This window comes from Dryas octopetala, chromosome 4 (genome assembly GCF_963921425.1).
Source record: "Dryas octopetala chromosome 4, drDryOcto1.1, whole genome shotgun sequence".
Lineage (NCBI taxonomy): Eukaryota > Viridiplantae > Streptophyta > Magnoliopsida > Rosales > Rosaceae > Dryas > Dryas octopetala.
In genome coordinates this window covers 24,516,120-24,543,094 of record NC_141369.1, presented here as the reverse complement: position 1 = coordinate 24,543,094, position 26,975 = coordinate 24,516,120, and the positions used below count along the sequence as shown (strand labels likewise).

General features: G+C 38.5%; 3 protein-coding genes across 4 annotated transcripts; all 3 read right to left on the bottom strand.

The window, feature by feature from the left end:
• Window positions 1-894: 894 nt before the first annotated feature.
• LOC147288671 (uncharacterized) lies at window positions 895-8,174 on the bottom strand. 2 transcript variants are annotated; one of them, XM_086239717.1, is made up of 5 exons: window positions 7,720-8,174; window positions 6,532-6,903; window positions 2,905-6,455; window positions 1,984-2,829; window positions 895-1,401 (listed from the first exon to the last, which is right to left on the bottom strand). In XM_086239717.1, the coding sequence occupies exons 1-4, from the start codon at window positions 7,834-7,836 to the stop codon at window positions 2,025-2,027; spliced, it is 4,845 nt and encodes a 1,614-aa protein (XP_086095843.1). In that variant the 5' UTR covers window positions 7,837-8,174; the 3' UTR covers window positions 895-1,401; window positions 1,984-2,024. The 2 variants fall into 2 exon arrangements, with proteins under 2 accessions (XP_086095843.1, XP_086095842.1); XM_086239716.1 differs by having other exon boundaries at window positions 1,984-6,455.
• A 2,659-nt stretch (window positions 8,175-10,833) lies between these two features.
• On the bottom strand, window positions 10,834-13,247 carry TBL22 (TRICHOME BIREFRINGENCE-LIKE 22). The gene is made up of 3 exons (XM_086239255.1): window positions 12,968-13,247; window positions 12,569-12,852; window positions 10,834-11,818 (listed from the first exon to the last, which is right to left on the bottom strand). Exons 1-3 carry the CDS (start codon window positions 13,236-13,238, stop codon window positions 11,036-11,038), a joined length of 1,338 nt encoding a protein of 445 aa, XP_086095381.1. The 5' UTR covers window positions 13,239-13,247; the 3' UTR covers window positions 10,834-11,035.
• Window positions 13,248-15,265: 2,018 nt separating this feature from the next.
• On the bottom strand, window positions 15,266-22,467 carry LOC147288669 (uncharacterized). Its single transcript, XM_086239254.1, has 4 exons — window positions 21,950-22,467; window positions 20,999-21,370; window positions 16,479-20,909; window positions 15,266-15,892 (listed from the first exon to the last, which is right to left on the bottom strand). Exons 1-3 carry the CDS (start codon window positions 22,064-22,066, stop codon window positions 16,515-16,517), a joined length of 4,884 nt encoding a protein of 1,627 aa, XP_086095380.1. The 5' UTR covers window positions 22,067-22,467; the 3' UTR covers window positions 15,266-15,892; window positions 16,479-16,514.
• Window positions 22,468-26,975: the final 4,508 nt, after the last annotated feature.

Genomic DNA, 26,975 nt, shown 5'->3' with positions numbered 1-26,975 from the left:
TAAGAGTAGACCTATTCAATAATATCCCATGCATCAGCATTAACAGCAGCGGCCAATCTGTTCCAACCAAAAAGAGAATATGTCTAAGGTCTGTCACGAACTTCTCGGGGTTAAACTTTTAAGGCCAACAGCGACATTAATAAGGGAGGTTGTTGTCGGTTTGTTTCTTCTTTGTTTCATGTTTGAGCTTTCTACATGTACATGATTTCAAGACCGTAGCAAGGTAAGCTGGTTCAGCTTGCGTGCGCTTGGCCCATTATGGAAACGGCTTGGCCCACTCCTCTCCGCCTAGTGGGCTAGTAGCTACCCTTACCAAAGTAAAAAAAATACTTGGGACTTGTGTCGCTCAACAATAAAAATATTCTCGACCAAAATAATCTATGTCAATTGCAATACTAGGATTGAGTTTGTTGCGGATCTAGAAAGCTGTTTTTTGTCCACAGGTCACCAGTTGTCCCATATTCAAAAGTTCATGATATCTAAAAATGGTATATTTGTTCTGTCAGACCACACAACTGAGATATGAATGGCAATGGCATATGGTATTAATTATTAAAGAGAGTCTGATTTCACCAAAAAAAAAAAAAAAGAGTTTCACCAGACCACACAACTGAGCTGGAATTCACCATGAAATAGCTCATTTTGCAAATAACATACGTGTCATTTTGAATGTTTACATGGTGAATTGGTTATCGTTTTGTTCATGTTGATGATTGTCAAGGTGAATAATATATTAGCACCCAAAAGTAAAAATAATAAAACTTTTGCAACACCATAAAAATTTCATAATGCAAACGAATCAAATGCACCAACAGTGAAGTCTAACTCTGACCAACATTTCTAGGTTGCAAAAAAGGTTCGGGTCTCTGGTTATTACTCATATCACAACGAAAAGAAAACAATACGCTCAGCCTGTGCAACTTTCAATAACCAGAATGAGGTGATAAGATGACAAAATTCTGCAGTCCTGACTAAGTAATAACTATATATGTAACAACTGGAGAAAAAAATAATAATTAATGACAGAATACAAGCCGGCCTTGGCCTGGAAGGTTCATACAAGTACAACAACCAACCTCCCCTATAAAAAAGGGATTCAGTAAGGATCGGGACTGCGGTGTGTACCTGAATGGGCACAAGTCCAAACATTGAGCACCAATGTCTCGGCTTAAGGCAGCACATCAAAGACGCTTTTCAAGAGTTAGATATCTACACAGAAAAACTTGTCTGCAGAGGCCATCAGGTTCAATTATAAAGAATGCCTCCTGGGAACCAAGGGATTTCCAAAGTTACAGGTGGTTAGTTTTCTGCTACGCGTAATGAACACCTGTACCCACCCTTTAGGATTTGACTCCTCAAGTAAACATCTCCTGTACATTTCCAATGCAAAACCCTGAAGAGCTGCAAAAAGGAAGCGGGTAAAGCTTCATATCTAAGAGGAGAACGTTTAAGAGAATTACAGAGGAGTTCAAATTTTACATATCAAAAAGTTGTCCAATAAACAAAAATGGATGAAAAGTTTTCAAAACAGCAAAAGATGGAAACTCAAGTTTTTTATTCATTTGATTATGATAGAGATTACAACTTGCACTATGTACAAATCCATACTCCACCATGATTTTTCACAGAAGCAGGTTAAGCAAAGTAAGAATTTTCTTGAAAACAAATTATTCAAGAGAAAGTTTTGCAGGATCAACTTCCAAATTGAAAACAATAAAACACTAACTTAACTGACAGCAATCATATGGTAATGGAAAAGGTATCTTTAGAACATCGAATAATAAATTCAATTTCTTGAAATCACTGAAGTAGTCACTCCATTCAAGAAATTTGTCTGAGCTTACAATGTCATGGTACATTTTACCGACAATAGACTTCCACAAATATATAATTAGACCTCCAGTTACTTCCTAATTTGTCCAACAAAATAAATAAATAAATTCAATATAATGACAATCAGAATAGGAAAGACTAAAAGCTCACCAGGCCTTGCCTTCACAGGTTTACTGCACTATGCCGTGATTCTACTGCCATGAAGGTTGCTTATAGCTAATTCGATCCACAGAATCCAACCCACTATCAGGTTCCTTTCTCTTCAAAGCACCTCCTGCCTGAAACAACCTTAACTGTTCCTCTACCAGGGCTTGTGAACTGGGAACAGAAAGCTGCCTCAGTCCTGAAGGCAACCTCTCATCTCTCCGTTCTGATTCTATACCTACGGGCCCGGCATTAAGGTCAAGACCTTGACTACCCCATTTCCGACCATCAAGGCCAACATTACTACTACCACCGGGAAGGCTCATCATATAGGGCCGAGGGTAATGGGAGGAGACTACACTACCTGGTCCCACCAACTGTGAGGGAATGGTGGGGAAGCAAAGTGCCCCACCAGATGAGGAATCCACAAATGCAGTTGGACCTGAGAAGGAGCTCGATGACAGAGGGAAATTGGTTTCAAAAGGGAATGCTGGATATTGAAATGTAGAAGCAGGTGGAAACGGCAATGCTGTAGAGGACGAAAGCACCGGCCCCCTGTAAATTTCAGTACCAAATGAGGTGTTACCAGTGGGAGGACACAAGACTCTCTGTGACCCAGCAGCAGCACCATAACCCTGCTCACCCCTACCTGGAAATAATGATGGGACTGTGATGGAAGAATATGGGTTTCCTGGGGGAAACCATGCTGAGTAGTTCCCAAAATCAGGGGTGTTTATCGTTATTCCAGAAACAGACGTTCGCAGAGGCACGCTGCTTTTTATAGGCTGGGTGCATGGTGCGGTTTCAGTGCCCACTTCATCCAGGCCTGGCCCATTGTTTAAATCAAAGTCCCTGGAGCCATTAACCCCACCATTAGAGAGGCCACCAGACAATAATGACCTACTTGGCAAAGGAGATATCTCTAACCTGCAACTGTTGCTTGCAAAAAGCGGCCCAGTATCAGGACTCTCATCAACTCTATTCAAATCAAGATCAAGCCCTCCAGCACCATGATCATGAGACCCAGCCTTAGAACTTATTACATGTGCAGCGCTATGTGAAGCAATATCTTCATATACTCTCTGGTCAGGTATGTTCAGATCCAAGTCCAACAGAGGGCGGCCTTGTTTGCTTGAATCAGTATCAACAATTAGCACATCGCTTGAATTGAGTGGTGTTTCCAAATTCTTTCGGGGTTCAGCAGGACGGAATGCACTTGTAGCAGCAGATCCTTTCCATCCAAGTTCACCCTTACTCCGCATTGGGTTTTCAGGAGGGACAAATGAACCTTTGGCAGGCGCAACCACAGTTACTGACGAAGGAAAGTTTCCCGGAGTGGAAGACATTTGAAAAGGTAAAGGGCAAGGAAAATGAACAGAAGATGAAGTCCCAGTATCTCCTTCTTTAACAAACTCCGCTTGACTCCCATCATCAACAGGAAAGCCCTCATTCAAATCAAAGTCCAGTTTTACAGCAGCATCTGAACCCGAGGCATTCCCACAGGCAACTTGCCGTTCCTCTGTCTCCCCTGATTCAATGGCTTCTACCATACTGCCACTAGACTTGTCATGCTGCTGATTTTCTTCCAGAGGAGGTATTGAGGGTGACTCTGCATGGGACACGGGGATACCAGAACAATGACCAAAAGCCACTTTTCTTTCCATAGTCTCCTGAGCAAAATCGCTGCTGTGATCCAAGACCGGCAAAGAAATATCCCATGTCTCCTTTGCCATCTGCTCACTGTGACCTCCAGACTTAATGTCATCTGCGTTTTCACCCTTGGACTCCACAATTAAAGTATTTCCAGAGCGAGAACAAGGCAAAGTATCCTTACTCTTCCCCTCCTTGGACTCTGAGCAAATTCCTGCTACAACAGATGATTTCTGCTCGGTCAGTAGGGCACTACTTGAATCCTTGTCGGTATCCCGGTACTCAGCAGCCATTTCAGAGGATGAGCAAGTTGATCTTTCATTGTCCTTTTCAACTTTTGCCACTTCAGATACAACAGCTGTACTGCTTCCTACAGTTCTTTCATCTGAATGATGTACAATCGTATCATCATCGGACAAGGGAGACGGCACTTTTAATTTAGAATCTGAAATGCAGCATGCTTTAGCAAACTGAGCCCTCAATTTTCCTTGCTCGGGAGACTGGTTAGATCCTTCGGCCTCCAAATTACCCTCTTTTCTAGAACATGAAGGTGGCTCTGATGCAGAAGCATCATATGGCTCACAAGGCTTTACATCAGCACTCGAGGATGGCTCATCTACATTTTGTTGCATATTTGAAGAGCAATTCAAATTTGCATTACACTCCATTATTCTATGATTTCTATCCCCACAGCCAGCTGAAGTGTCTTTCATGTCACCAAAAACATTAGTTGACAGCTGGGTAACAGACTGTCTTGATTCACTCTTACCCTGCAACGAGTCACCAACATTACACAGCTCTGAAGTAGCACCACCATTAGCCCCACCATTAGGTTGGTGTTGGGTTTCAGCAACTTCTTCATCCAATTGTTTCAACTTGCCATCATGATCTGAGAATGATCCCACAGGAACAGGAGAATTTCTACCAGGAGAAACTGAAGGTGACACATTCTCTGATTTGGAAATTTCTCCAGCAGCCACACTAGCTAGCAAATTCATCCCAACATCATCCCCAGGTGAAGCAGTACCACTCCCTTCAGAGAACTTCGCACAGCTTTCAACTAAAGCATTTATGGAGGTTAAGGATGCTTCATATGATTTTAATGTACTTGAAATAACTTTTGATGAGCAACCAGCAGCCTTTGATGGTTCTGTTGGTTTTTCACCATCTTCACCGGCCATAATCTGTTCACCGCAACAAGGTAATGCATTACCTTCTTCAGAACCAGACAACCCATCTTTGCTCTGACATACATCTGAATTCATATCCGATGTACTATTCCCCTGCAAGCCATCACTTCTGCCCTTAGCTTTTTTGTCATGGTTGTCATGCTTTTCTGCAGGAGGAGAAGCTCTGCCAGACGTAACATGATCTTCTAAAGAACCTCCCGAGGCACCTCTAGCAGGACTGCGCCAAATTTTTGGCAACCTAATAATCACTCGGTTATTTCCATGGTCAACCACGGGTACTTCAGGAAGTTTCTCATGGGATACTCCAGCTGTTGATGCCTTTTCAGAAGTCAAATTTCTACTTGGGGTACAAACTTTTCCTGGCCCTGTTTCCTTATGAACTCCTGAGACAGCAGACCCCTGAAGACCATTGCTTGATTTACGGTGGCGAGAACTGCTAGAAATTTTGTTCACACTAACTGAACCAGCAGTTGAGCTCCTTGCATCTTCCCTATACAATGAACCCAGAGTCTTTGCATGCTCACTTGATTGGCTGTTGTTTTGCGACTGACTAGAACTGCTGCTCCTTTCTTCCTTAATTGGTGTCAATGGAAGATCTGAGGTTCCAGAACCAACTAACATTCTGAAATTTTGGTCCTTTGAGATATTACTAGATGATATAGTCATCGGTTTTGTTGACCCAGGAGAAGCAGCAGACTTGGAAACAGTTTCAACAGACCCAAATTTAACTTGGGGAGTTTTAGACACAGAAGGTTGCATGGTAGAACTTTTTGAGCCAACCTCAGAGGAACTTCCAGTTTTTCTGCTCCCAACCTGGGAAACTTCTGAAGTTGCAGGCTTCGTAGGCCAGGAAACAGCGCGACTTGATCCCGACTTTGCCTCATTCAAATTCATCTCAGCTTCAACACGTTTCTTCCACGTGTCAACTAAACTTCTAGCTTTCTTCTGGATTTCAGAGTTTTTGTGACTCCGTAGATGATTCACTGACTTGCCAACATTACAAGTCTGTAAGGCATGAAGATTCACAGGCAGCTTATCCAGTGCGCGAAGTAAAGCCAAAAGAAACTCCTCAACAGATTTATCACCTTCTTTGGGGCTAGTAGCATCACCAATTTTTCCCTTGTGAGCCTCTTGGAGCCATTCATCCAATACAGGCAAACCCCTGAGCTGTACGAATTGTCCAAGGCAATCAAACCTATCAGTGACTGCTATCACATCAGCAAGCATTATTCGACCAGCCAAATCTATTTTCTTCTCAGCACCGTCAGGTTGCATGAGTTGGATTAGCTTTGCGACCCCCTCTAAGTCTACAAGTCCTCCTTTGTCTGTTATTTTGGCAAGCTCAGACTTTAACATATTGTCAGGTCTGGACTGACCAGACTCTCCATCCTCTGTTTTAATAAAACGCTCTCGTTTTGCAAAATCGAAGCCTTGATGATCTCCTCTTTCCCTCTTTTTTCCCTTAACTTGCGAAGAAAAGGACGATGTGCTATTCTGTAAACTATCTGAACCAGATTTCAACTGTGGTGTTGATGACGGACCATTCAAGGGCTTCGGAGAACGACCTCCCGACTGCACTGCTCCATGCATTTCTAGTCTTGTCTTGTCTAAAAGATGATCAACTTCTTCCTGTCGTTCCTGTGGTTAACAGAATAATCACTACAAGCCTGACCAAAAAAAAAATCAAGATGAGGAACAAATTATCAAAACTTACATCAATATAGTCTTTGTCGGTTAACCACCATAAACACTTGTTCTCAGTATCATACACTCGTCTGCACACAAATGCGGGTGTCCCTGAAGGAAGTTCAACACCTTTACGAAGGAATGCGACTTTACACGGATGGAGTAATGATGCAGCAGGTATCTCATCCTTGTGAAAGGAGTAAAAGACCTCGTTTGGGGCAGCTTCTAGCGAGACCCCTTTGGAAAGCTTTACATCAACAGGTCGATAAAGCCAATTCACACCTAAACTTATACCGTTATCCTTGTCTAAGTTTAGTCTACGAATTATACCAATGAAAGGTGGGGAATCCTGAGGTGGCTTGAAAAGTGCACAGTCGCCAACACGAATTTTGCGTCCATCCTATAACAAGGGAAAGCTTTCATGAAATTGAACTAACTTAAGTGTGAGGTAAACTTTCAGTGGATTCGATTACAATAAAAAATCGTACATAAACTTAGAATGGGTAAATGGGAGAATGTGAACATGTGTTCAGTCAACAGCACCAAGAAAACACAGCAAAGGAATTTCAGATAATTGTGTAAGTGATAATTCAATCGATATAAAAGCTTCACAACTAAAAAACCAAGGAGCCAACAATAGAAGGACCAACTTTCTTTGTCAGTAATGATAATGCACAATCAGGGAGGTTTCAACTGAATTCATCATAGTAACCATAAAACAAACAATCTAAACTTAACTCTTACCTTCTAAATCAATAATGTGATGAGGTATTTAACAAAATTCAAAATCAAAAAATTCTTCTATGAAATTATCAAGACATCTTATGAAGCCTTTTGTGATAGAGGAATAAATTAAATTGACCACATACTTATTAGACAAAAAATAGAATGGTTATATACGGTTTGAGATTTTTAGAAGGCAAAAATATCCGATAAATCGTATCAGAGATGAAAACCCAAAAAGGAAATAAATAAAGTAAAATCAAAACCCAGGAAAATCGAGAAACCCAGAAAGGAATTTCGCAAAAGGAACAGTATACGAACATCCAAAACGACGACAAATAAAAAACCCATAGGTAATTGAGTACATATTCGCAATATAAAATTTGAAAAAAGAAAATAGAAACACATATAACAATCGAAAAACCGAAGGCCAAGATCACCAACAACGAAATAAAAACGCCCCGAGAAGAAAAGAAAAAAAAAAGATATATACTTTGCAGAAGAAATCGGATGCGTTAGAAAGGTTGGAAGCTACAGTAGTGGCGTTTGAATGAGGGATAGGCCACATGTGCCGACGCCGTATCGACTTCTCAGCTGGAGACCCATGCATAGCCCTCCATTTTCGTTTTCAATTTCAGAGTAATCGATCCCACAATCGTCCTTGAGACGAAACATCAATCCGGAGTCGAATTCAATAGCAGAAACCCTAGATTCGCGAAATTGGAGCGGAGAGAAAACCCTAGATCAAGCCCCAGGTCTTCGATTGGATGAGGGGTAAACTATTCGAAAGTCTAGGGCTTAGGTGGCATAGATTGAACGACGGGTCAGAGAGAGAGAGAGATTTGAGGAATTGGGATCGAGAGGGAAGGAAGGTTATTCAATTAGCGAAATCCAGAGATTTCGTGCGAGGAGGTCGCGATGAGAGAGAGAGAGAGAGAGGTTGGGGCCAAGAAATTGCTAGTGTTGCCAATGTAATGGATGATGGGGACAAGGTCGACGACGTCGTTTGATGTTTGCCAGTTTTAAGGAAAATGCAGTGGATTTTTTCCTTTTTTTGGTGCTGAGAGTCTGCTGACTAGCACTGTTATGTACTTATGTCTGTTGATGTGTTCCCGGTCAAACCAAACTGAAACTGCATAGATTTTCAGATTTTGCCGTTAGGTTTCTTTTTTTTTTTCCGAGTTCTTCTACTTTAAATTTTTACAGCCACAAATTATAGTTTACTATAGACTGTAATTAGGTCCAAAATTTTTTTTATTTTGGAACTCATTGAAAGAGAGATTTGAATTTAAGATTGTATTGATAGAATTGTCTTGTACTGTTCATGTGGGAAACTACTATTCATCGCAACTTTGTTCTTTAGAATTTTGATACCAAAAAAAAAACTATGATTTTTATAATTTGTACCCAATTCCACTCTAATTTGTATAAGTTCGACTTAAAAAATTATAACCCTACGGTCTTAACTTTATTATATAATTAATGAAGAGTTCTTTTTCAATTTAATTTTTTCTTCATCGACATGTGATTTTTCTATACCAATTATAATCACTAATAAATACGAATAAAAACAAGGAATAATTAGATTTAGGTCCTTTATAAAAACAGTTTTTAGATGGAGACTGAGTATATTTTAAAATTTATAAGAAAATTATTTTTATTCATAATAATTTAAAATAAAATCTTTTTAATTTATAAGAAAATCTTTTTAATTTATAATAAAGTTATTCCCCAATTTGAAGGGTATTTCTCCTCCTAGGGTGTAGAGTGGGATCCGCCCAAAATTTTGGAATTAAAACCTAACATAAATCCGTCAAAGAAGAAAAATAAAATGACTTAATTAAAAATCATAAATCACTATCGATCTTAGTCTAAAAAAAGCTCAAAAAATGGACTGAACTCTAAATCTTCTTAAAAACAATCATTATTTAACAAATCGACATGAAACACATTCAAATATGATTCAAATTACATGACTAGACTTATAATTTAAACTTTAAACGTGATCATTTTGTCATTCAAATTATTGAAAAATCAAGATTTCGAATTCAATGTAATTGTCGATCAATTATAAAAATACAACATAAGAAATTGTAACTATGAAAATATAATTTAAAAAAGATTGAATTACATGGAAAATAATCTAACGTATCCTAAATTTGCTCAATTCTTCTTGATGAATCAACTCCACTAATAATACATTTAACTTATATTTGTATCTTCTCATGTTAGAAGATTCAAATGTAGTTTATTAGCTTACAATGCATTTGGATAAAAAAATTGAACTCTGTATTTCATTAAAAGTCAGAATTTGAAAAATGAAAATCTCTAATTTCCTTGTTTAGCCCGATTAATAAGGAATCTTAAAATTTTGCGCGAGAAAAATTATGAAATTTAAGAATCATATCATAAATTCTGATTTTAAATTCTACATAAATAAGTGTTATTTCTAAATTATAAAACATTTGAGATTTTAAGAAAAAAGACTCACCCACAACAACCAGCACCGCCACCACAACCACCACCATCCGAACTTGGATCCTATGCCAGTTTTCTTCCTACCATACTATACTTGACTTTTGATCTTAGCCCTCTAATAATCTTTTGTGGCTTAGATCTTGCCACATCTACAAAAAAATTTTTCCCACAAACAATATTAAGAAATTAAAAGGATAGAAAAATAAAAAATCATAAAGCCCACTGCCCACCCAGCTCCACCCACGCCACCTCTTTCCCCTCCCTCCAACCACCCTCGTCACCACATCCCCTTTATTTTTCTCTCTTATTTCTCTTGCTAAACTCTCTCTCACTTCCCTCCAGATCAGCATATCGGAGTCCCAAATATTATGACGGTTAGCAATGCTGTTGCAGCCGTGCCATTCCTTTTTTTTTTTTTTTAAACAGTTACGATTGTGATTGGAATATGTTGGGCTAATCTTTGTTTGGTCTGCCATTGGGATCCCTATCAATCTTATCCATGTTTGGAATCTGATTTCCAAGTTTATTCTAAGAAGATGCAATTAATGGAGATGCCTTTTTGTCTTTAGTTGCTAGGCTCTCTGGAATTGGAGAAAAAACAAAATCAATCTTGTGAAGGAATTTTAATTTGTAGAGAAGAGATAAGGAGTATATAGAAAGAAGAGAAGAGAGAAATGAAGAGAAAGAAAGAAAGCGAAGAAGGTGAAGGGTGTGGTCGGAGACTCAGAGAGAAGGGAAAGAGGTGGCGTGGGTGGGCAATACCATTAAAATACAATTGATGAAAATTTAAACAACGGAGTTTTAAATTTCATTATTTATGAATTTTCTATGAAAATTAAAATTACTTCATCCAAATATACTATTAAAGATTATTTGATCACCTATATCGAGATAGATCAATACCATTAATGTAGAGTGTAGACAATATGAATAATGCTTGCAACTAATAAGCTCATATATTTCGTTTACTTTGAACAAAAATAGTATGACAAGTTATTACATTTTAAATATTCCACATTAAAAAAATAGAAATAATACATGAACTTTTGATCGATACCATTGAGTTTTTTTAAAATAAAATATTAATATATCTTAATTTAAGCGTTACATTTTGATTGTGTCTGTTTTTTTTAACTGAAAAAACTGTATTTTAGGAGAGATCCGGATCCTTTTAGGAAACCATTTGTCCGATCGATTCTTTAATATTTATAATATCAAAACCACCCTTCCATTTGATGTTATTCGGAACTCTCCCAAGTATCAGAAATGAATGCTTCTCTTTCTTATGTAGTAAGCAACTAAGCAAAGAAACATATACAATTGAGTGATAACTAAGAAACTAAGCCTCCCTCCTTTGTGATAACTGCCATTAAAAAAGTGTTCCAGTAGTCAACAGGTCCTGGCATGCACCAATGGACACAGTCATTATAACCCTTCATCCATTGATTCCCCCAATGAGCTCCAGGGTGGCCATCTGGTCTCATGAGCATGGCCCTGGTTATGTCCAAAACCCCAAACCTCTTCCCATTCATCTCCTCCCCTCCTTTTTTTCTTGCCTTTCCAAACTCCTCAATCTGAATGTTCCTAATTTCCCAATCAAAACTTTTGAAATCAATCTCTGCCTCGCCGAAAGGTCCTGTTCTGTTGCAGTATCCCCCGGTGTTCCATGCCCCATTTTCAAAGTGTGCTGGTGCAAATGTCCTCAACAAGGTCAGCAGCCCACCGGTGCAGTTCTTGCAATCGCTGATGTATTTGAAAGCAGTTCGAAAGGCCATTCGAATTGCATGGCTAGTGTTGTAGTCAGTTACATTAGGTTGATTGCAATAAACGCATCCTATGAGGTTATTGCCTTGGTAAAGGTACATTATCCGGAAAAACCAATGCCCAGCTGACATAATAGCGTAGTCTATATCCGGGAGGTGCTGTGCCCATTCATCATCCACCTTGTCTATATGCAAATCAAAAACGCCAGCCCCTGTACCATTAACCATCCTCTCATCTCCGGCTATTAGATATTTGGACCATAATTTCATGAGGGTGAAGTCATGTTGAGGAAAGTACCATGTCCTCAAACGGTCATCAGAATCCTTGTAAATGTCTTTAGGTAATTCCTCCTGCAAGAATAGTAATATATAATCAGGATGCATTCAAATGCTGCACCCTAATTTATGTACATTCGACTTATTTGAATCAAGCATTACAGAATCATGAGATTGAATGAAAAAGCTGCGGCAGCCTAACTCATTTATACTAGGACTATTTCATATGAAAGTATATATCACTGTAACATGCCAACACTATCAAATACTAGGACTATTTACATAAAACTCTCTCTCTCTCTCTCTCTCTCTCTCATTTTTATTTTTATTAAAAAAAATAAAATTAATTAAATATACAAATGTTAACTACAGTTAATTTTTTAAACAAATGTCATAATTTAAGAAGGTAGGTGAGCAAAACTGCTGTCAATTGATATAGAAAATGGTTATGCTAATAAAATGCCAAATTTGCATACCACAACAAATGCTGACAACTAAGCATAATAAATAAGTAGCAAAGAAAAAATTAGTGAAAATTTTGATTTTGAAATCTGTATCAAATTACCCTTCCATAAGTAGCAGAATGCTTAAGGTCATGCCAACTGCCACATTAATATTACAATTCATTCATTTTTTGTTAGGAAATATTACAATATTCATTGAAAAAAAAAATTGCAACAAAACCATAGAAGAATAATCATATGTTGGACAAAAACAATAACCCAGATATCAAATTTGAAAATTTGATTTGTATGATTTGTGTTTTGAGTATGTGCAAGAATTGTTTTGGAAATTTGAAGAATAGGAACATATTTTTGAACTGACCTGTGACAAGAGGCAGAGAAGAGACTCCACATGGTTGCGAGCAACAGAGTCACCGATGAATGCCATTTTCTTTCCTCGAACAATTTTCAAGAAAGCCTTGGGATCAAAGTCTGGAAGCTCACATTTGTGTGGCTTCCATTTCCAATTGAGAAAATCCTTGTCCCTCCTCCCACTTTTGAAACAGTTCTTTGATTCAGGAATGGTGGCACAGCTTGAATTGGTGTACAGTGACCCTCTCAATTCTGGAACCCAGTGACCCTTAAACAAGTCACACTTCTCCTCCTCTACAAAAAAAAAAAAATCAAACAGTGCGTATATGTTTCAGAAAACCCCACCAAAATGGAAAATCATAATTTAAAAATTTGCAAAGGAGAAGAATTGGGTTGTTTTTTAATTTACTTATTTGTGGTTGGGGTTTGATATCATTGGGAACAGGGGATTGGTGGTGGACTTGTTGTACTGCATGAAGTTGTGGCTGGTTTTGAATGGAATCAAGGCGTTGTTTGGCCATGATTAGAAAAGGGTTTGGAGCATGGACGATGAAGAAGCTGAAAATGGTGGCTATGGCCAGAGAAGAGAACAGAAATGGAACCAGTCTGCTCATGTTTAGGCCTCTCTCCCTTTTGGCATTGTCCTGAAGTTTTTCAGGGAAAAAAGTACAAGAATTCATGATTGTCTTGTACAGAAAGGAAGAGAAAGAAAGAAAGAGAGAGAGGATTTATTAGTAAATGATTTTCCTATGAAGAAGAAATAATGAGGGGAAGGCTAAATGGAGATTCTGTGACTCCATACTTAAATTGGATCCTGGATATTGTGCCTGCCTTCTAAGAGAGCCAAAGAGGCTCTCTGTCTTCTTTTTTTTTTCCTTTTTGGATTTTGGATTTCCCACTTTTTAGCTTTTGATTGCTTTTTCTGAGTAATTAATTTGAAATAGAAGGGTAAGAAATGAAACAAGGAAATGTGGAAAGTAACGGAGGCCGTGTGATTGAAACACGCGGCGAGGCATGAGTGCATGACGATGAGAAGTGTGAAGGAGTGAGTTGTGCTTGTGCATGTGAATTTGGGGACTAATTGACCCGAATACTCGGCGTAATGTGCTGGGGACTGCGAAATAGACATCTAGTTTTTTCATTCTTTTGTGGTCTTTAATGCTTCCCACAAAATTCACTTTCCCACTTACCCATGATGTCCAAAAGGACCAACCATGTCTACGTACGTGGATGAAATTGTCCAAACCAGATTAAATCAAATCCCATATGATGATTCATGTTGTGGTGCACAAGACTAGGTCTGTCTATCAGATGTCTATCCTATATGAGATTTGTTTTCTTAATTCACTGATAGGAGTGAAAAATCAGTAAGGTATAACAAGTGTTGTTAATAAAGTGTATGTGCATTCATTTGTACATACATGTATATAATCCGAGATATCGGATACTGACGTTATGAAAACCATGAAATGAAACCTTTGACCCGGAAAGGCGGAAAGTGTTGTTCTAAAAGGTAACAGAAATATGACTCCTCTGTGACGTCTGGGGACTGAAGGTTCCTTTGCCTATTAATGTGAATAACTTCATCGGAACTCGGAAGAATAATTATCAAAATGTTTTTGTTTTGTATCCTAGATTCCTAGTCTCCTTAGACTACCGGAGTCAGTTTGAATTATACAATTAAGCATGTAGTAGAGTCAAAAAGACAGTAGTTTCATATTAACTTGCTAGTTAATTAATTTTTAACTCGTTAACTGATTAATTTTAAGATACTTCATATTAACCTATTAACTAATTAATTTTTAACTTTTAGATACTCTGTATCTCAAATTTAGGACCATTAGAAATCCTTTTTTTTTTTTTTTCCTTTAAATGCTGGTGGTCCATTGTAGAAGGTTTCTGCCATTTGGAAGATGGCGATACACCCTTGAGACTTATGCAGTTATTGGCCTCCACAGCCAAGTGAAGAAATCCAGAATTAGACTTCTTGTTGCGAAAGCACCGTAGAGAGCATTAGAAAACAAGTCATTTTTCTGGAATTCGATTGTGATCATTACAAGGAAGTCTTGTACTGAGTGAGCTACATTAACCACCACGCATTTTGAATTGTTGGGACGAAAGGACAACATTATTGGAACAAATTTAGCATAGAGTGACGACTGACGAGTACATCCATCTATTGACTAGAGGATAGGAAAATGAGCTTAATTCAGATAGTAAATCATCATCGTCTTACCATGGTAATTTATATCCCACTACAACCAGAGTCGTCAGAATCAGAAAAACCAGGATTACTAATACATAGTAACACGTTTGGATTCGCAGTACAGGTAGAGAATGCAGTCGTCCCTTAACACTGTACAGAATATCACAATACATTGGGGAGTACATGGTTTGCTGTTTGGGATTGCAGTCTGTGTTTACACTTAATACATAAAGTACATCCATAACATGCAGGCAAAACGAAAGCAAAACATTCACGAATGCAGAAGGTGCTGTCAATTTGCAATCAAGATTGCCATTCTCGAATCATAGGGTAAGGAAATCTAGTAACTTGGTCCGCAACCTGCTGTCTATCACTCATCTACCTATAGTCAAGCTGTATTATTGAGCCTCTATGTGTATAAATAGAACACTCTCCTATAAAAAAAGCAAGCAATCATTTATTCAACACGGAACCAGTAAGCAGCACCAGGGAAATTTCGAAACGGCATCAAAGGGCAGGCATTTCATAATACAAACGGAAATGGCGCCAAAAGTGAAGTCTCTCTCTGCCCAAATTCTCTAGGTTGCCAAAAAGGTCCCGACTCAGGTTATAACTTATATTACAAAGAAACAACAATACGCTCACAGCCTGTGCAAATTTCAATAACCAGAATGTGATGATAGGGTAACAAAATTCGGCAGTCCTGACTACGTAATAACTATATATGTAACTGGAGAAAAAATTAATAATTAATGACAGAAAATACAAGCCAACCTTGGCCTGGGAGATTCATACAACCGATCCCCTGTATAAAAAAGGATCCAGTAAGGATAGGGATCACAGTGTGTACCTGAATGGGCACAAGTCCAAACATTGAGCACCAATGTCTCGGCCTTAGGCAGCACAACAAAGATGCTTTTCAAGAGTTAGATATCTACACAGAAGAACTTGTCTGCAGAGGCCATCTGAAAGATTCAGTTAAAAAAACTGACTACAGGGCCCCAGGGGTTTTCCAAAGTTAGAGGTGGTACAGTTTGGCGTTCAGTGCAATTAACTGTAAGCACCCATTAGCATTTGACTCTTCAAGTAAACATCTTCTGTATGTTTCCAACGCACAACCCCGAAGAGCTGCAAAAAGGAGGCAGGGAAAGCTTCATAATTAGGAAAAGAACATTGAAGAGAATTACAGGGAAGAGTTTTTATTCAATGCATATTACAAATGAAAAGGCCATCACATAAAAGCATATCGATGAAAGTTTCCAAAACTGTCATAGATTGTTTCCCCAATTATGATGAAAACTCCAGTTGCAAATTACAACTTGCACTATGAACAAGGCCATATATCCCATTAACCCTTGAAAATGAGACAATGTTTTTTCATAAAACAAAACATTCAGATTATGCAAACTAAGAGAGGACATTTTGCAGGATCAACTCCTAAACTTCCAAATTCAGAACAATAAAACATTAATTTAACTAACTGCAATCATGGTAATGGCAAAAGTATATTTAGGAACTACAATGACCAACATACATACAATTTCTAGAAATCACTGAAGTAGTGACTCCATCTAAGAAAATTTCTTTGAGCCTAAAACGTCATCACAAGTGGTAGACTTCCATTAGTAATTAAACTACCAGGTGTTTCCTGACTTAACAATCAAAATGAATAAATAACTTCAATATAATGACAACCAGAATTTGAAAGGCTCACCAGGCCCTCCCAGGTTTGCTGAATTGTGCCATGTTTCTACTGCCATGAAGGTTGCTTATAGCCAATTCGATCCACCGAATCCAAACCACTATCAGGTTCCTTTCTCTTCAATGTACCTCCCACCTGAAACAACTTTAACTGTTCCTCAACCAGAGCTTGCGAACTGGGAACAGAATGCTGCCTCAATCCCGAAGGCAACCTCTCATCTCTCCGTTCTGATTCTATAGCTCCAGGCCCGGAATTCAGGTCAAGACCCGGACTACCCCATTTCCTACCATCAAGGCCAGCATTACTACTACCACCAGGAAGACTCATCATGTAGGGCCGAGGGTAAGGGGATGAGACTACACCACCAGGTCCCACCAGATGTGAGGGAATGGAGGGGAAGCAAAGTGCCCCACCAGATGATGATTCCACATATGCAGTTGAACAACCTGAGAAAGAACTCGATGACAAAGGAAAATTGGTTTCAAAAGGAAATCCAGAGTATTGAAATGTAGTCGCAGGTGGAAACGGCACTGCAGTTGAGGATGAGAGCACAGGCCCCCTGTAGAATTCAGGACCAAATGAGGTGTTACCGGTAGGAGGACACAAGACTCTCTGTGACCCAGCAGCTGCACCATAACTCTGCTCACCCCTACCTGGGAAAATTGATGGCACAGTAATGGGAGAATATGAGTTTCCTGGAGGGAACCATGCTGAGAAGTTCCCAAAATCAGGGGTGTTCATTCTCATGCTGGAAACTGGTGTTCGCAGGGACACACTGCTTTTCATATTCTGGGTGCATGGAGTTTCAGTGCCCACTTCATCAAGGCCTGGCCCATTGTTTAAATCAAAGTCTCTGGAGTCATTGACGGCACCATTAGATAGTCCACCAGATAATGATGACCTACTTGGAAAAGCAGGAATCTCCAACCTACAATTAGTGCTTGCAGAAAGCAGCCCAATATCAGCACTCTCATCAACTCTATTCAAATCAAGATCAAGCCCTCCAGAACCATGATCACGAGACCCAGACTTAGAACACTTTACATGTGCAGAGCTTTGTGAAGAAACATCCTCATAAACTCTCTGGTCAGGCACGTTCAGATCAAAGTCCAATGGAGGGCGGCCTTGTTTGGTGGAACCAGTATCACTAATAGGTGTATCGCTGGTATTTTGTGGTGTTTCCAAATTCTTTCGAGGTTCGGCAGGTCGGAATGCACTTGTAGCTGCAGATCCTTTCCATCCAAGTTCACCCTTAATCCGCATCAGGTTTTCAGGAGGGAAAAATGAACCTTTGGCAGGTGCGACCACAGTAACTGATGCAGGGAAGCTCCCCGACATGGAAGACATTTGAAATGGTAATGGACAAGGAAAATGAACAGAAGATGAAGTACCAGGATCAACTGCTTTAACAAACTCTGCTTGACTCCCATCATCAACAGGAAAGCCCTCGTTCAAATCAAAGTCCAGCATTACACCAGCGTCTGACCCCGAGGCATTCCCACAAGAAACTTGTCGTTCCTCTGTCTCCCCTGTATCAATGGCTTCTAACTTACTACCGCTAGACTTGTCATGCTGCTGATTCTCTTGCACAGGTATTGAGGGTGACTCTGCATGGGAAACTGGTACAATAGAACAGTTGAAAAAAGCCCCTTTTCTTTCAATAGTGTCCTGAGCAAATTCACTGTGGTGCTCGAAGACTGGCACAGAAATATCCCTCATCTCTTTCGCATTCTGCTCAGTGTGACTTCCAGCCTTAAGGTCATCTGTGTTTACACCCTCAGAATCCACATCCATAGAATTTCCAGAAGCAGAACAAGGCAGAGCATCCTCAATCTTTCCCTCCTTGGACTCTAAGCGAATTCCTCCTACAACAGATGGTTCCTGCTCTGTTAGTTGGGCACTATTTGAATCCTTGTCAGTATCCCGCTTCTCATCAGCCAGTTCAGAGGATGAGCAGGTTGATCTTTCATTGTCCTTTTCAACTTTTGCACTCCCAGAGACTGCTTCAGATACAACTGGTGTACTGCACCCTGCAGTTCTTTCATCTGCATAATGGACAATCTTATCTTCATCAGACAAGGGAGACAGCACTTTTAATTTAGAATCAGAAATGCTGCACCCTTTAGCATTGTGATCTCCCAATTTTACTTGGTCGGGAGACTTGGTAGATCCTTCAGCCTCCAAATGACCCTCTTTTCTACCACATGAAAGTGGCTCTGATGCAGAAGCATCATAAGGCTCACCAGGCTTCACATCAGCCCTCAAAGATGGTCCATCTACATTTTGTTGCATATTTGAATTTGCATTGCACTCCACTACTCTATCCCCACAGCCAGCTGAAGTACCTTTTATGTCTCCAAAAACATTAGTTGACAGCTGGGTAACAGAATGTCTTGATTCATTCATAACACGCAACGAGTCCCCAGCAGTTCCTAGCTCTGAAGTATGACCACTATTAGCCCTGCCATTAGGTTGACATTGGGTTTCAGGAACTTCTTCAGCCAGTTGTTTCAACTTGCCATCATTTTCTGAGAATGATCCCTCGGGCACAGGAGAATTCCTCCAAGGAGAACCAGAAGGTGACACATTTTCAGATTTTGGCATTTCTCCGGCAGCCACACTAGCTAGCAAATTCATCCCAACATCGTCTCCAGGTGAAGCAGTAGCACCACCTTCAGAAAACTTGGCACAGCTTTCAATTAAAGCATTTATGGAGCTCAAGGATGCCTCATATGATTTTCCTGTCCTTGTAATAACTTTTGATGAGGAACCAGTAACGTTTGGTGCTTCTATTGGTTTTTCACCATCTTCACCAGACCCATCCTGTTCACCACGAAAAGGTTGCACATTACCTTCTTCAGAACCAGACAATCCATCTTTGCTGTGACATACATCTGAGTTCAAATCCGATGTACTATTTCCCTGCAAGGTGTCACTTCTGCCCTTAGCCTTTTTGTCATGGTTGTCATGCTTTTCTGCAGGAGGAGAACCTCTGCCAGACATAGAAAATTCTTCAAAAGAACCTCCTGAGGCACCTCTTGCAGGACTGCGACCAGTGTTTGGCAACCTGACAACCAGTCGGTTATTTACATGGTCAACCATGGGAGCTTCAGGAAGTTTCTCATTGAATACTCCAGCTGCTGATGCCTTTTCAGAAGTCAAATTTCTGTTTGGGGTACTAACTTTTCCTGGCCCTGTTTCCTTATGAGCTCCTGAGACAGGAGATCCGTGAAGACCATTGCTTGATTTCCGGTGACGAGAAGCACTGCTGGAAAGTTTGTTCCCGCTCACTGAACCAGCGGTAGAGCTCCTTGCATCTTCTCTTATTGAGCCTACAGTCTTTCCATGATCACTTGACTGGCTGTTGTTTTGAGAGTGACTAGAACTGCTGCTCCTTTCCTCCTTAATTGGTGTCAACGGAAGATCTGATATTCCTGCACCAACCAACATCCTGAAATTTTGATCTTTTGAGATAGTTCCAGATGATATAGTTAACAGTTTCGTTGACCCAGGAGTAGCAGAAGACTTTGGAACAGTTTCACTAGAACCAAGTTTAACTTGAGGAGTTTTAGACACAGAAGGTTGCATGGTAGAGCTTTTCGAGCCAACCTCAGAGGAATTTCCAGTTTTTCTGCTCCCAACCTGTGAAACTTCTGAAGTAACACCACGACTTGATCCGGACTTTGTATCAGTCAAATTCATCTCGGCTTCAACACGTTTCTTCCAAGTGTCAACCAAACTCCTAGCTTTCTTCTGGATTTCAGTGTTTTTGTGAGTACGTAAATGATTCACAGACTTTCCAACATTACATGTCTGTAGAGCATGAAGGTTCACAGGCAGTTTATCCAGTGCTCGTAGTAAAGCTAAAAGAAATTCCTCGACATTTTTATCACTTTCTTTGGGGCTACTACTGTCACCAATTTTTCCCTTGTGAGCCTCTTGAAGCCATTCATCTAACACAGGCAAACCACTGAGCTGTACAAATCGTCCAAGGCAATCATACCTATCAGTAACTGCTATCACATCAACAAGCATTATTCGACCAGCTAAATCTATTTTTTTATCAGCACTATCTGGTTGCATGAGTTGGACTAACTTCTCGACCCCCTCTAAGTCTACAAGTCCTCCTTTGTCCGTTATTTTGGAAATCTCATACTTTAACATATTTTCAGGTCTGGACTGACCAGACTCCCCATCCTCTGTTTTAATTGAACGCTCTCGTTTTGAAGGATCAGAGCCCTGATCTCCTCGTTCCCTCTTTTTTCCCTTAACCTGCGAAGAAAAGGGGGATGTGCTATTCTGTAAACTATCTGAACCAGATTTTAACTGTGGTGTTGATGATGGACCATTCAAGGGTTTTGGAGAACGACCTCCCGACTGCACAGCCCCATGCATTTCTAGTCTTGTCCTGTCTAATAGCTGATCTACTTCTTCCTGTCGTTCCTGCATTTATAGAATAATCACTACAGACCTAGTAAAGCTAACCATGACCTCAAGATTGTGAGAAAAGCAAGAAGTTATCAAATACTCACATTAATATAGTCTTTGTCAGTTAACCACCATAAACACTTGTTCTCAGTATCATACACTCGTCTGCACACAAATGAGGATATCCCTGAAGGAAGTTCAACACCCTTACGAAGGAATGCGACTTTACACGGATGGAGTAATGATGCGGCAGGTATCTCATCCTTGTGAAAGGAGTAAAAGACCTCGTTTGGGGCAGCTTCTAGCGAGACCCCTTTGGAAAGCTTCACATCAACAGGTCGATAAAGCCAATTCACACCTAAACTTAGACCGTCCTCCTTGTCTAAGTTCAGTGTACGAATTATTCCAATGAAAGGTGGGGAATCCTGAGGTGGCTTGAAAAGTGCACAGTCGCCGACACCAATTCTGCGTCCATCCTATAACAAGGAAAAGCTTTCATGAGACTAAACTAAATTAAGTATGAGAGAACCAAAGAGCGAGGGAAAAAAAAAAAAAAAGTAACTCTCTTTGCAAATAATGATTATCGAGCACAATCAGAGAGGTTTCAACTAAACCCATCAAAGCGACCAAAAAATATACAACCTAAGCTTACCTCCTACATTTAAAATACATTCACCACATGTATATAAGAAATAAACTAGTATAATTATAGTCGTTTAAGGATATAAATGAAGGCAAAATAAATAAATAAATAAAAAGCCCGATAGTCCCCATATCAATAACAGAAACCCGATAATTCCATAGGAGATTATAAATCAAAATGGAAATAATACCCAAATGGAGGAGAAAATCGAGAAACCCGCAAAGGAATTTCAATAAAAGAACAGTATAGAACACAAAACGATGTCAAATAAAAACCCAGAAGCAATTTGAGTACACGATCGCCACAACTAAAAAATTAATAAAAACTTCATAATAATCGCAAAACCAAAAGGAATTGACCAAGAAATCACCAAAACCGAAATAGAAAACCGCGGAGAGAGCGATATATATACTTTGCATATGAAATCGGATGCGTTAGAATGGTTGGAAGCTACAGTCGTGGCGTTGGAATGAGGGACAGGCCACATGTGCCGGCGCCGTATCGACTTCTCAGCTGGAGACCCATGCATAGCCCTCCATCTTCGTTTTCAATTTCCGAGTAATCGATCCCACAATCGTCCTTGAGATGAAACATCAATCCCGAGTCGAATTCAACAGCAGACACCCGAGATTCGCCAAATTCGAGCGGAGAAAAAACCCTAGATCAAGCCCCAGATCTTCGATTGATGAAGGGGATAAACGCCAAGCGCAACGATTCGGAAGTCTAGGGCTTAGGTGGCAGAGACTTAACGACGGGTCGGGTCAGAGAGAGAGGGAGAGAGATTTGAGGATTGAGATCGATGGGGGAGGATGGTTATTCAATTACCGAAATCCAGAGATTTCGTGCGAGGAGCTCGGCGATGAGAGAGAGAGAGATTTGCTACGCAAGGGCGAGCAGGTAAGAGAGAGAGAGAGAGAGAGAGAGAGAGAAAGAAAGAGAAATGGTTTGTGCCAAGAAATTGGCAGTGTTGCCAAGGCAATAGGTGATGGGGACAAGGCCCACGACGTCGTTTCGAGGTTTGCCAGTTCTGAGAGAATTGTCATGTTAGCACTTTTTTTTTTTTTTCTTTCTTTTTTTTCCCGCTGACAATAACACGGTTCTTCGTTTTGCCTGGGACAAATGGACAATAGACGTTATGTATGTCCGTCGCCAAACGGCTCAAACCGACTTCAAATGAGTTTGCCTAATTTACCTTAGTGATCAGCTCCGCTAAATAATACTTCTAACCTATTTGTATTTCTCTTCTTTTGTTCTTCCTGGTGTTAAAAAACTAGAGGTTTCTAATTTAGCTTATTGGCATAAAGATTGTTTTATTGTCCAATGAAATATACCGTTAATCGATATAATTTGTTAAATAGCAAAAATAATCTTTAAGAAAATATTATATAAATCAATTTATATTTTCTTAATTTTTGTTTTCCAACTTAAATACCGTTAACTCATTTGAGAGATATAAGTTACAACTTGCAACTTGGTAGTTAAACTATTGTTAGTATGCGAATTGTTATATTGAAAATTGTTTGCACAATTTAAACCCCTCAAAAAAGTAGGATTTTGAAAAATTTATTAACCCCTTCATTTTCATTTCCAAATGAAAACTTCAAAATGGCTATACCTATATCTAATAGTTGCCTCATGGCTGACATTCCAACTAATGTTATTAATGATATACAGGAATGTTGATACTTCATCTAAACACATCCTAAAGAGATGTAGCTCAACTTTTTTTGGCCATATGCACCTCAACTTCTTTAATTAACAATTAGTGAGTTTGAGGTTTTGTTTGTCTAATTAACAATTAGTGAGTTATTTATATGTCTACATAGTTAGGGCCTTTAGGCTAAATTCCTTTAAGTTCCATTTGGATTATGGGATCTTAATTTAAAATTTTTAGCAATGTTTATAGTTAACTTGCTTGAAGATAATTTTAACAATGAATTTACATTGAATATACTCATTTTTAAATATAAAGATGAATTAGATTTGAAGTGATTTATGATATATAATCCTTTCAAATTCATATTTTTATATCCGATATAAAAAAATAGGCTCTTACAATTTATGGTACCTAAAGAATGATCATGAAGACTCAAACTTGAAACTTCTCTAAAGATTAAAATAATGGACATCTTCTCTCCAACAACTTGTTTAATCAATGTTTAATTTAGCTAAAGGCTTGTTAGCTTGTAACTAACTACTTATTGAAAGACCAAAGAGGAAATTAAAATTCGTACAATGTTAGTACAAATTACTACTACTTTAATTACCATATAATAGTACATTTACCACATTCTTAAAGGTTTGTTTGGTAGTGTTTTTAGAAATTTTAAATACTTTTGCTTATGTTTGATTAAAATAATTAAAATCGTTTTTGAGTTATTAAAATATTTGAAAGCGTTCTCTGATGAAGCACATAATAAGTGCTTACTCAGAAAATGCTTCTAAATACATTCACAATAAGTACTTAAAATTAAAAAAAAAAAATTATATTTCACTAATAAAAGCATTTGTATTGAAAGTATTACTAAGTAAAATCACTTCCAACATAAGCACTCAACTTCACCTCCCATAAATATAGAACCCACGGCATATAGGTTACCTTAAAATAGTAGATAATCTTTCACTAATCACAGCCCATGCAACATGTTCGACTGTACAGCCCATAGATGGTGATTGACATCACTATCAGTCTACCGCATACAATCATCGAGCAATATGGGCCGTCGATCTGTGGCGGCATCTGGACCGTCCATCAGAGCGCAAAGGTTTTCTTGCTTTGGGGATTCTTATCCTGATTGGTCACCCTCGACCAACTTTAGAAAGAATAATAGCACACCAGAGTCATCCCCTTTCACATGGCTTGTCCTTTTCTCCATCACAGTGACGTGGATTAGAGTTGTTTGTTTTTGTATCAAGCAATTTTCAGAAACCCCATAAACCCCATATTCCAATACCATCCAAACCCTTCATCAGAGTCTCTGATGCTGATGCCATGAAAACGACAGCTTTGTTGGGTGTTTCTCTGGAGTCTGGGCTTTTAAAAAGGGGTTTCCAAAGGGATCTTTGAAAGCAACGTTTGCAAAAAAACAAATCAAACATTGCATTAGATTTTGACTGGCAAATATATACTATAATTGTTTTTTTTTTATATAAAAAAAAATTGAAGCTCAACAAATTTCCACTGTGAATTAAAAATAATAATAATAATAATATATAGAGATCAGAGAATGGTAGCTGTTGACTGTAGTTAAGGACCTGAAAAGGAGAGAGTTGGATTTGGACAAGCATTACAATTTCTTTTTGCTGTGGACTGATGGCCACATGTGGCCTATCTATCTGCCATGAATGCGACCCATCTATTTCATAATCCCCAAAATCGAAACACGAAACAAAACAACAAATACATACAGAGACGTGAATGGCTAACATATTTATCGTTTCATTCATTCGTGACAGAATATTGGCGATCTGAGTTTTATCGTACAATTTACATACATGCAACTTATTACTTACTTATATCATGATTATGCCTCTTCAATCTGACACTTTTGTCTAGTTCACACATCTTTGTGGCCCATACACCAAAGCCACTTTTGTTTTTCTTTTTATTCGTGGGCTTTAATCTGATTTTAAGACGGTTTATTTTTAAAATTCGACAAAAATGTAAACGTATAATATGAGAACTTTTTAAGAGACTATTCATCTTATTTGAACAAATGACAATAATAATTTATGAACTTACTTTAGTATCACTTTGGTTGAGTAATTTATTTTTCTAATTATATAATTTGCGAACTTTTATTGGTATATCATTTAAGTCTATTATGTTAATTTTATCCACTTTTTTTTTATCAATTTAAATCAGGTGTCAAGTATCTAAGTCACTTTTGCTACTAAATATGTCAAGTATCAATTTAATTGACGGAATAGGTTAAAATGATACATATATGAAAGTTCGTGGACTATATAATTTCAAAAATAAAATTCGTAGACCAAAGTGATACTTAATATAAAATTTGAATTCGAGGACCACTGTTATAGTTTTCTCTATTTTTCAATTATGAAAACCTTGAAAAAAAGAGGATCGTGAATATTTTTGGAATTGCAATAGCCATTCCGCCCATTTCACTTATAGGATAAATTCTATCTTATGTGCCTCGAACTAGCAGGTTGATTATTATTATTACTTAAACAGTTAATGGCATAATTCATTAAAAATGTTACTTACTATAAATTATTTGTACCACGTTAACTCGATGTCACTAAAACAGGGTATGATATATGTGGAGACAGTGCAAGTGGCACAATTTGATTGAATAGGAAGATGATGGTGTGACAAATTAACGTAATTGTCGGAACATGTTCCAGTTAACAATATCATCCCTTGGTTACTTGACACAACTAATATAATTTTAGCCAGCATTCTGATCTAGGCCTTTCTTAATAATCTCAATCAAACACCTAACCAATAAATTAAGGCCAGAATGTTCTAGACTTAGGAGGCCGGCTTGAAAATTTTGTTTATTTCAGGACTTTGCTGTCCGATAAAATTTGGTTTGGTTCGGTGTAGTCGGCGTGCTGCAAAGTTTCAAAAAGCAATCTCAGAATTTCATGTGCTACGTGGTTTCTATCTATTTAGAGGACGTAATAGTATAATATCAAATCCATTGGAGGCTTGGAGCTAATGATAAAACTAAAATTGTTAATCACAATTTGGTCCAATAGTTGCTTATGGCCCAGCTGATATCTAGGTTACATTATGTATAATTACATTACATATTTACATAGATGGTATATTTCAGGTTGACCCAGCTGAGGGAGGGTCAATAATAATGAAGATGACAATTTTGTATGCAAATAATTTTACTTTCCTTAAGAATTAAGAGTCAAAGCATTAGAAAGGGCAAGGTCATATGAATCGTGCACCCAAAGAACCCTTGCATAATCCCTGACATTATTGATAAATATATATTTGCTCATGAATTTTTATGTGTGTATGGGCAAATACAACAAGTTGTCTATTTCAGTCTTTCTAAAACATGAATAATTGAGTTATTGAAATTTTTAGACAAATTAATGAAAATATTTGTCTCGTGAAATAGATAGACTTTCGTTGCAGAAAAACGATATTTCTACTCAAAAATAGTGAATCAAGATCTAGATGAATTCCTATCTTCATCTCTACCCACGAAGATATCTATTTATATGAATATGAATCTATCTATGAATCGATCTAGACTATCTTCTATCCAAATAGATATGTCCTTATGAGCGATTAGGCCGATCTTTATATATTTTGGTCACATCTGTTTTCACTTAAAAAAGGAATGTTTAGATTTTTCAATTTGGTGTCTGATGTGATAACCTGCATAGTCGTGTTATGTTGATATAAATTAAATATATATCATTGTTGTAGAGAGGCTAGTCCCCTATAGAGT